This window comes from Phoxinus phoxinus (genome assembly GCF_949152265.1).
Source record: "Phoxinus phoxinus genome assembly, chromosome: 7".
NCBI lineage: Eukaryota > Metazoa > Chordata > Actinopteri > Cypriniformes > Leuciscidae > Phoxinus > Phoxinus phoxinus.
The window spans coordinates 32,418,479-32,430,039 of NC_136882.1; the positions used below are offsets into that span (position 1 = coordinate 32,418,479).

General features: G+C 36.8%; 2 protein-coding genes across 3 annotated transcripts in view; both read left to right on the top strand.

The window, feature by feature from the left end:
* The window catches only part of spegb (striated muscle enriched protein kinase b), a 79,864-nt gene extending 72,200 nt beyond the window's left edge, over nucleotides 1-7,664 (top strand). For both annotated transcript variants that reach the window (XM_079619550.1, XM_079619551.1), the window contains exons 36-41: nucleotides 626-1,358; nucleotides 2,205-2,444; nucleotides 2,625-2,848; nucleotides 3,147-3,222; nucleotides 3,499-3,648; nucleotides 4,954-7,664. In XM_079619550.1, the coding sequence (XP_079475676.1) occupies nucleotides 626-1,358; nucleotides 2,205-2,444; nucleotides 2,625-2,848; nucleotides 3,147-3,222; nucleotides 3,499-3,648; nucleotides 4,954-5,182 (1,652 nt within the window). In that variant the 3' untranslated portion in view covers nucleotides 5,183-7,664. The remainder of the gene's footprint in view (nucleotides 1-625; nucleotides 1,359-2,204; nucleotides 2,445-2,624; nucleotides 2,849-3,146; nucleotides 3,223-3,498; nucleotides 3,649-4,953) is intronic.
* LOC307001233 (SPEG neighbor protein-like) lies at nucleotides 6,241-11,111 on the top strand (the record flags this gene model as incomplete). The annotated part of the gene is given in 5 exon segments (XM_079617456.1): nucleotides 6,241-6,264; nucleotides 9,919-9,999; nucleotides 10,003-10,034; nucleotides 10,119-10,279; nucleotides 10,282-11,111. Coding segments are annotated over 5 exon segments (504 nt in total). The 3' UTR covers nucleotides 10,488-11,111.
* Nucleotides 11,112-11,561: the final 450 nt, after the last annotated feature.

Sequence of the window (11,561 nt, forward strand, 5' to 3'; positions counted from 1 at the left end):
CTACCACATGACAATGAATTTGAACTAAAATATTGTAGTTTAATTAGATTGATGGCTTTGATGTCAACTACAAAATGTTTTATCCACCTATTTAAATGATAATATAACATTATATACACTACTGTTTTTTATTATTTAAAATAAATTAATACTTTCTCAGCTAGGATGCATTAAATTGATTGAAATTGACAGTAAAGACTTTGATATTGTTATATTCATCAAACAATCTTAAAACAAATATCATGGTTTCCACAAAAACATTAAGCAGCAACTGTTTTAAAAATTTGCAATAGAAGGAAATGTTATTTGAGCAGCAAATCAGCATATTAGAATGATTTCTGAAGGATCATGTAACTGAAGACTGGAGCAATGATGCTGAAAATTCAGCTTTACTGTAAAATATATTCAAATATAAAACAAATTATGACAATATTTTCACTATATTACTATTTTTGATCACCAAGTGTCACCTGGGTGAGCATAAAGAGACTTCTTTCCAAAAAAACAAAACAAATCGTACTCATTTCAAACTTTTGACCAGTACAGTAGTGTAATGTAATATAATTTTGAATGGGACTATGCGTCTATGCTTCTTCGTTATTCAAATTCAAAGTCTTTTCTGCAGCACCTCAAAAGTCCAGTGGAACAGTTGTTGTCAAAACGCTTTCGTCAGCTCCGGCTCCTGCACCAGCAGTAGTAACATCTACCATGTCTTTACCTGCAATGAAGCCTGCTGCAGTAAAACTGACTACTTCAGCGCCCTCTACAGCCCAGCCGGTAAAGCCTGTGTCTCCTCCTGCGTCAGCTACTACACCTTCCCCTGCTGCCCTTCCCCCGAGTCATCGCACTGCGCCTGATGTCCGAACTCCACCTCCCGGTACTCCTACTCCTGCCAAAGCGAAGACCACTCTGAACATCACTGTGGCCAAACCCTCCCTTGCTCACCCTCCTCCTGCCAAACCCTCACCGCCTGTCGTTCTGCCCAAACCTCAGACTCCTGTCAATGTGGTGTCTCCTCCAATGTCCCCACCTCCACTACTGTCCCCTCCACCCGCTATCGGCAAGCCTATCTCCTCATTGCCTATGTATGCCCCGGCCGCCACCACAGCACATGTGACGCCAGTCATCCCAAACACGCCTTCTCCTGCCCTGTCACCACCCGTGGTGTTAGTTACAAGTCTGAGTCCCGTAGGGGAGGGTACTGGCACACCCAATCGTATGACCCCTAGTGGACGAGCCACTCCATCTGGACGCATCACTCCTACAGGGCGCAGGACCCCTATAGGAAAACCTGGAGACTTGACCCTAAGGCAGGGTGTCCCCCAGAAACCTTACACATTCATGGATGAGAAAGCAAGGTAAAGTGCAATGACTGATCACTTTTATATTACCTTATACTAGTGTCTCACAATAGCTTTTTTTTTGCAACATCAAATACAAAAGTAGCTGTAAGTAATCCGCATGATAAATGCTGTACTAGAATACATTATAAATAATTGCCTTCTGTCTGTCATCATGTAAATCAGCTTTTGATGTAACTGCTGTTTCCATGTTTTGGAGTCGTTTAGAGTTATATTTCTGTTCAGTGTATTCAGAAATGCTTATTTTATTTTATTTTTTAATCCCAGGCTTCCCTAAGTGAAAAGACATGACTAAAGGATCATTATACCTACACTTAATAGTTAACTACTTCATAGTTAACATTCAAGATCCTCATGTATCATCATACAAATCAGCTTTTGATGTAATTGTTGTTTCAAATTTTGGAGTTCAGTGTTAATTTAATTTATATATATAAATTAGTATACAGTATATATATATATATATATATATATATATATATATATATATATGTGTTTCTTATAATAATTAATATGTATTATATGTAAATGTATTATTATATATATATATATATATATATATATATATATATGTGTGTGTATGTATATTATTAATTATTCTTAAATAGAATATATATTCTTTCTGACGGTCTGTCTGTATTTTTTTAACTAATTCAGTTCTTTTGTATCCTGCCCCCTTAAAATATTTGGACACTTGGACAAGATATATATGTTTTGCACTATATTACAGATTATCAAACCAAATAGCACCTTTTTTAAGCAACAGGTTTTTTTTGCAAAAATAAGTTTATTATTATAAGAAAGATGACAGCCATTGATCATCATGCATTTTCTTCCCCACAGAGGTCGTTTTGGCGTGATCAGAGAGTGTCGGGAAAACGCCACCGGTAACCTGTACATGGCCAAGATTGTGCCGTATGAGCCTGAGAGCAAGCAGGCCGTGTTACAGGAGTATGACATACTGAAGTCCCTCCACCACGAGAAGGTCATGGCTCTGCATGAGGCCTACGTCACCCCACGCTACCTGGTGCTCATCTCTGAGTGCTGCTCAGGGAAAGAGCTGCTCTATAGTCTGATCGACAGGTCAGAAACTGCTGCGTGCTTCTTTAGGTCCTCATGTCGCCGCTTTTCAATCCTTCCCCAACACCTTTTCCATTGTGTGCTACTACACAAACACTTGACTTTGATGGTGCACGGGGTACTTGTATGGGGGTTGTGAACATAATACAAATTGTGAAACACTTTGTTTATCTCCCTTCCTAGGTTTCGATACTCAGAGGATGACGTGGTGGCATATATAGTACAGATACTTCAGGGTCTGGACTACCTGCACAGCCGGAGAATACTGCATCTGGATATCAAACCAGAGAATATCATTGTCACTTACATGAATGTGGTTAAGATTATTGATTTTGGTAGTGCGCAGACCTTCAATCCGCTGTTCCTGAAGCAGTTCAGCCCACCCATTGGAACACTGGATTATATGTGTAAGACAACATTTCTGCACATATTGTTTCATATATTGTAATATTTTCTCGCTGATATAAAAGAAAATCAGAGAGTCACTAGTTAACTACTTCTCCTCTAGCAACCACTCTGAATCGTGGTCGTGTTACAAACGTCAACAAACATTATTTATTTGCATCATATTCGTAATCCTTTAAAAATATTGTATAGTTGTTCTTTGTTAGATATTCCCATGGTATCCCATTCCTTCTCGTTTAAGTAATTGTGCATTTCTGTACACTTACTAATGTGTTTGTAATCTCTGCTGGTTACTGAAAGCCCCTGAGATGTTGAAAGGAGATGTGGTGGGTCCACCAGCTGACATCTGGAGCATTGGCATATTGACTTATATCATGTGAGTGCTGTCCACTGCAACTCTGTCTTGGAAAGTAAACAAAGTCTATTTTGATTTTATGTTGACTTTAAATGTCCAGTTTTGCTGTGTGGTGCTTTCTGTGTTACCTCCAATTTAGTTAGCAATCTTATGTCAGCGGGAGCATTTGAATCGTTACAATTTCACATTCCAGAAGCTCTCTGGAGCTTGTGAGCTGTCAGTGTCTGTGATTCTGTTTGACATAAATGCTATTCTAGTGTGTAACCTGAAGCTTTTGTCATGCTGTACACCATTCAGGCTCAGTGGGAGACTGCCGTTTACAGAGAATGACCCTGCTGAGACAGAGGCCAGAATCCAGGCAGCCAAGTTTGACCTCAGTAAGCTCTACCAAAATGTGTCCCAAAGTGCCTCTCTGTTCCTCAAAAAGATCCTGTGCAGCTACCCTTGGTGAGTAAAGCAGTGCGTTAAAAAAAAGCATCTGGGCTGTTTGTGTGAATCTCCAGAAACCTGTCAAGACCGTGTCAAATTTCACCCAAAATCAATAGGAAAACTTTTTTTTTTTTGCTTGGTGAAATGAGACCTTTTTAGGACCATTAAGATTTTTTAAATTGTGACAATTAAACACATTTTTCTCCGCAATTCTAATTACTGTAAAAATGTCAAATACATTTTAACAGTGAGGATCTAATTCGAATCACCATTGAGAATCATTGAGACTTTTAGACAATTATTATAATTTAATATTTAAATATTCATACATAATTTAATATACATGATATATTTTATGTTAAGATTTTAATAAAAAACTATCACTGTATATTTTATATATATATATATATATATATATATATATATATAGTGTGTGAGTGCGTGTGTGTACATATATAATATGTACATATATATGTATAAAATATATGATATATTATATAATAATATACATATATAATATATATATATATATATATATATATATATATAGAGAGAGAGAAATGAAATTATTTAGAAAATAGGTACTCATTGCTGTTGTAAAATGGCAAAACAATCACATTTTTTTATGCACAAAAATATATATTTTTATTTATTTAAAGTATTTATGCATCATAGTAGTGTTGCTGCTTTTTTAAAACAGTTTTTAAATGTCTGTATTTTTGATTGAATAATGTGAGAAATAATTTTACAACAGCAATGAGGATCTAATTAGAATCACCATTGAGAATGATGGTAATTTCTCAGTTATTTTAAGAATATTTTTTTTAATTACATTTTTGCATTATAATTATGCTTTAAAATGTATTATTTTTTAAATTAGATTTTTTTGCAATTCCGTTTGGTGTAATGTTTGTGGCACATCACCTACGGTGCGTCCCAAATCGCGCACTTATGCACTATTCTAAGCCATTTTGTAGTATAAATAGTACAAGTAGTGCGTTCACAGTTCACACTGAAAATTCTAAAAAGAAAAAGTGCACTTTAAGTACCCGGATGATGCACTTATTTAACCGAAAAAACAAAACAAAGTGTGGAACGTTGGACACTTCATGCACTCTCAACTGTCGCAGCTTTAATAACGTAGTGGAGGGGGATGGGCTATCAGACTCCGATGTTGAAAAACAACATAAACGTATAAAGTTCATACACACGGTTGACTACATAGTGTATATTGCGTCATTTGGGACACAGCTCTAGCTTTCAGGATAGGCCAGGCTATGTGTCTTTGATGTTGACTGATTCCTGTTTTTGTCTGTGTTTCAGGGCCCGTCCTACCATTAAGGACTGCTTTAACAACTCCTGGCTGCAGGACGCTTATCTAATGAGACTGCGGAGACAGACTCTCACATTTACCACCACACGCCTCAAGGAGTTCCTGGAGCAGCAGCAGCAGGTCAGGGCAGAGATGGTAACAAAGCACAAAGTCCTTCTGCGTTCCTACCAGAGCACTCCACAAACCCCGTCCACCCTCGCAGCACCCATCTCTCAGTGAGCTCCGCCACTGGACGTCCTCCAGAGAGATGACAAGACGGCTCCGGGGTTCTCCAGGATAAGGACAGAGAGAGACACAGCCTCAGGACATCCCAGCCCTTGGTGGGCCCTTAGGGGGCCGCTAAATGTGCGGTGTGTGTACGCAGATAAAGCACAGAATCTTCTGGCCTCGCCACAGAGTTTACGCCACCTGAAACACACACACACACACACAAAAGCGTAATGGATTTCAGTGCATTACCCTCCGTTAGCTGTGGCCAGCATGCACAGTGCAGTTGTGTTTATTGTTCAGGACGTCGTCCTTACTTTAAGCTCCTCCCGTCCGGTCCTACACTTCTTTCCTATGACTTTTTGACAAACCTATTTGAGCAGTTCTCAGCATTGCATCTCTGGCAAGTAGTCAGGAACTTGGACCCATCCTGGTTGAGAAGAGTGACTATTTCATACACCAAACTCAATCACGAAGACTAGTCCATCACTCGACGCAAAAAAAATGTCATGTTAATGTGTATTTTTCGTGGTGTCTTCCAATTGTGAACCAGGGCCTTGAGATTCGTGGAAAATGGTGTATATCTTTTTTTGAACTAGTTTTTATGGCATAAGTAATACTTTTATTACTGCCAGTTGTTACACTGTAGTGATTATCAGTATATATGAAAACTATTGACTGAAATCATGTTCTCAAACCAGATGCTTTTTATCTTTTACTAAAGTGTTTTGATCTAATCTAAAGTGGATTGACTTTATTGTAATAATGAAAGGCCTCAGCTTTAGGGAGTGATATTTTTGCAAGAATTCCCAGTTCATTAAAGCACACACGGTTTGGTTTTCACTGACACTTAACGGATTCAACTTTTGATATGTTGAAGTCTTTGCGTTCAACACCAGGAATGTATTATATATCGCAGATTTCAGTGCATACAGTAGCATACAGCATGCATCGGTACAAATTCCTCTTCATAGCGTATCGGCAGCACCATTGGTTTCCAGAGAAAACTCCTTGTGAATGCAAGACGATGGACGGCCAAAGTTGTTTATGCAGAGATCGGCTGATTCGAGATGTGCCTGGAAACTAGTGATCTTGTAATGCATGGATGGAATGGAGATGTCTCAGAGAAGTGCCATTTTTTCCTGAAGGGACTAGAATATGTTATTAAACATACATTAGCTGCTGCGTTGAATGTTTATGAGAATCTTTAGTATATTATTTTGAAAGTTTCTGCTGAAAGATTCGCTTATACCCATGAATGAGAGTAACTTTATGGTTGAATGATTATCACTATCTTTGGTCATTTGAAAAAAATATCTTATTTTGATCTAAATCATACAAAATATCTAAACTATATTAAGTTATAAAATATATTAAATGTATTGTCCACAAAAATCTGAGATTTTTTTTAATGACTTTTAATGAATGATCAAGAGCAGAACTATATTCTTCAACTTTACACATGGAGATATATGTCTAAAAATTATTTTAATTTATTTGAAGACTATGAACGGGTGTTGATCTTGATTTGATTTACATAGTTTGTATTATTTGGATTTGCATCCTGTTTGGTGAACATAGTCACAGAATCAGTGCTTGATTTATTTTTTATTTGTTTGTTTTGTTTAGTTGTTAATTTATCTAATGGACAAATGAGTGATTCACATCCACACAAAAAAAAAATCATATTCACATTTACAGCAAACAAACCTACAACTTGCGAAACAAAGTGAAAGAAATTAAATAGCATCAGGGTCCCACATTCATGGGAAAAAAATTGACCTGTTATGCTCAACTCGGAAATATTTCATTGGCTAGAAAATGCTCTTTGTTGTAAAATTTCCATAAAGTCATTTTAAAACTCCTTATCCAGTGATCACAGACAACAGGAAAAGACATGGAAATCCATTGGTCAAAAGGTGTGGGAACGCTGCAGTAATGTTCTCATTGTTTTTAGCACACAGCAAGTGAACACCTCTGACCTTCTTCTATCACATACATAAATATTGGCTTGGATTATACAGTAAATAGCTGTTTGCTTAGTTTTTATTGCAGTACTAATCCAGTGCAAACTCTCTTCTGTTTTCCACCACTTTGCATAAACGCTAACATTAGGTTTTTTCTTCTATCCAATTTGTTTATTATTTGTTTTAACTTGGGTTATTCAAATTGTTCAAGTTTCTAGTTTCAAATATATTATGGTGCGAAAACTAAAACAGAGAAAAAATGAAAACACAATAAAGATAGAAAGAATTCAGACTCAATGTGTTGTTGTGGATAAGGTTTTATATTATTTTCATTTGTGTGTGTGTTTACTACTCTTTCAGTCATGCCGAGCAACCCTTTAATGTGAAACTAAATCAAGCTTTTCTGGAATGAATTATGTTGCACTAAAACAGTGACAATGTGGAGATAATATGAATGTTTTACAGTAGAATGAAGTGTGTACATGTCGAAACCATGACTTTTCATGAATAAAATCAGCTGTCAGCAATACTCAAGACTACATTATTTGTTATTATTATTATTCCAGTCATTTCCGTGTCTCTAAGTGCATATTACAAAGTGGAAATGGTCTAAATGTCATTACGAGACACTTCAGAACGCTAACATACAAATTCAACCAGATGTAGTTAGACTCCATAAACGGGCCATTAACTCACATTCATGTGTTCAAGGGAAGCCAATCCAAATGTAAGGACTTTCAGGCTTTTCACATGTGTGCTATTTTATTTTGGACCATTGATGTTTCATATCTGACACTATCAGCTCACAGTGTAATGCTCTTAACCTTGGGTTTTTTTTCATTACAGGCTGACTATATACAGCAAAACTGCTTACACTAGAACACTTGTTGATCTTTTATCAACATCGGTATGTCATCTCTAAGATAAAGATACACAGTCAGGGAAATGTAGTCTCAAACTTTAGTACTCTAAATGGAACTGTATTTATAAAACTCAGGCACAATAGGAGGACAACTGGACATTTGTTGGATCCTAATTAGAAGTAAAGGTCAAGGAACTTCTTCAAGTTGAGTATTAGTTGATTTTGTTCAACAGTAGACTATTTATGATTATTACTATCGTAATCATTTATCATTGTAATGCTATTCGTTCTGTTGCCAATGGTTGTTTTAACACTTAACCTTGCTTTATCCATCCATCCATCTAAATGAATCAGGATAATTAACCTTTTTTCTTAGAACTTCAAAAACTTAAAGTACTGTCTCTTAAAGGAACACTCCACTTTTTTTGGAAATACTCATTTTCCAACTCCCCTAGAGTTAAACCGTTGAGTTTTACCGTTTTTGAATCCATTCAGCCGATCTCCGGGTCTGGCGGTAGCACTTTCAGCATAGCTTAGCATATACCATTGAATCCGATTAGACCGTTAGCATCTCTCTCAAAAAAATGACCAAAGAGTTTCAATATTTTTCCTATTTAAAACTCGACTCTTCTGTAGTTACATCGTATACAAAGACCAACAGAAAATGAAAAGTTGCGATTTTCTAGGCCAATATGACTAGGAACTAGTCATCCTATAGTCTCATTCCTGCGTAATAATCAAGGAACTGTGCTGCCGTACCAGCAGGCGCAGTGATATTAAGCAGCGCCTGAAAATAGTCCCCAGTTTGGTAACTTCCAATGTGACCGGCACTAAGTTTGTAATATCATTGCGCCTGCTGATACGGCAGCACAGTTCCTTGATTATTACACAGGAATAGACAATAGAGAGTATAGACAATGTTAGGAAGAGTTTTGGTGCTAAATAGGAAAAGGATCTACCGCCAGCAGTCGATTTTGGGAATTTTGAGATTGCAATAGACGTGAAGGACTATAATGCGTTAAGAGCTCGCTCAAGTACTGCGGAGCTAAACCATTTAGTGCTTTGTAAGTAATCAGCAATATTTTAAAATTTAATACAATGTTTAATGAGCCAATGCAGTGTTGACTGAAGCGGGCTAATATGGTCATACTTCCTGGTTCTGGTAAGAACTCGAGCTGCTGCGTTTTGGACCAGCTTTAGTTTGTTTATTATGCGTGCAGGGCAACCACCCATAAGAGCATTACAATAATCTAGCCTTGAGGTCATGAACGCATGAACTAATTGTTCCGCATTTGTCATTGAGAGCATATGACGTAATTTAGATATATTTTTAAGATGGAAGAATGCAGTTTTACAGATACTAGACACGTGACTTTCAAATAAAAGATTGTTAAAGAGCACACCCTGATTCCTAACCGACGACGAAGGTTTGACAGAGAAGCCATCAGTGTCACATGATCCTTCAGAAATCATTCTATTATGCTCAAGAAACATTTGTTCTTATTATTAATGTTGATAACAGTTGTGCTGCGAGAACGTGCTACACTGTTTTCAAGATCAATAGAAAGATAAAAAAGAACAGCATTTATTTTAAATATAAATCTTTTGTAACATTATAAATGTATTCACTCACACTTTGGATCAATTTAATGCATGCTAGCTGAATAAAAGTTTTAATTTCTTTTCCAAAAAAAAAAAATCTTACTGAACCAAAACTCTTGAATATATGTATGAAAACCTAATTTAGAAACAATCAACTTCTTTTGTAATAACTTAAAACTATTTGAATGCTAGCTAACTTGTGTTAGTAAATCATCATTACAATCTCACACACTATCAAAAACCCACAATCACATCCTTTTCCATTATGTCATAAACATTTTGACATAGATTAAACAGTTTGCAGTTTAATTTTGAAGATTTCCCCAGTCAAATCCGTCAGTCCAAAGGCAGCAGGAGCACTTCCAGGATGCCCTTTAAACATGAATGACCCTCAAGTCTAAGAAGCAACAATCCACATCCAGCGGGAGCATTGGTGAGTCACAATCGGATATAGACAGAGCTCTATTTAATTCTGTGTGGCTCAGCTGCATGTAACAGCTGACCTTTGATTTGTCGTCTGCATGAATGTGTACCATTGTCTGTTTAAATCAAGGAAAGAGCTGCAACAAAAAAGGCCCTCCAATGTGTCTGCAGGAACCGAAAGATGTGGTTCAGAGTTCAGTGCAGTGTCTTTCCTCTTCATCCTCTCGTCAAAGGATAGGAAACAGCTGAAGGATGGACTAAGAACAAATATGTTTTTGAGGATCCTGATGTTGTGGCCCTGGTCATGTGTGAAGCCATCTTGGATGACCCAGGCAGAGATATGTTCATCTATTCTATGCAAACTCAAGTCTTCAAAATTCTTGTTTTTGCCGTATTTATTGTAAATTATTTATCCGTGCATATCATTTATTTAATTTTATCCACATGCCCTCATAACCTTTAATCAAAATGACTTCCCTCCCTCTTGCAGCGACATCATCTCTTCTCTTCTCTGATGATGACGTGTTTACTGGCACGAGGGCGGGACAACCTGTCACTCACATGACATCGACCAATAGCAAACCATAACCATCCAATCAGTTCCCGATGGACAAAAATAAGTCCCACCCTACATTTTTTTTCTTCTTTGAGAAGCTGTTTCACTCGTATAGCACATATAAGACGCAACTTGCATTCATGCTGACTTAAATGTCTCTTATTGACCTAATTGGTTGTATTTTGCCCTGTAACCTCTCTGTTGTGGCTGTTTCAGTGAGACACCAATAAACTACTTTCCTGACCATCAAATACACTTAGCCTGCAGATTCAGGGAGGTATGATGTCCTCTCTGAGCAGTTAGAGACACAGGTCCTCTTCTATCTTGTGTGGTTTTATATACTTCAAATTATGTCCTTTGTCTTCAATGGATTGATACCTTAGCTCTACTACAGCATGTAATTATACTAAAATAAATGGCTTGCTGAAGACCTCTTTAACTGGGCTATAGCCTATAAAACCTGTATCACTTTTTATACAAATTTGTAGCAACATGATCAAAACTTTGCTGAAAAACCTGTTGCACACTTGCCTTCTGTCATTTTATTGATAGTTTGTACTTGTTTACAATAAAATACCTTTTAGAATAATACTAAAACCATCCCCCTTCAGGTCAAATGATGGTAGGGCCAGAGCCGAACATATTTAACGGCTCTGGGTAGGCCTATAGGTCTTTTTTTTTTTGCTGTGAACTCTTTACTGGTTTTTATAAAGTATTTTATAAAGTAAAAAAATATTAAAACCATGACGTAGTCGATCATTAATTCACAAATATGTAATGTCCCCGTGATATTACATCCTTCTGGTTCATAATTCATAATAAAATTAAGCTAAAAACTAAAAGAGCCTTTGTTGTGACAAAAAAATCTTCAAACTCATAATCCGGAGGGTCTTGCTGATGCTTTCATTGAATGACTGTAGACTGTTAAGTGTAGTGTGTGATGAATACCAATGATGTAAACTCTGTAATCAACATGACGGA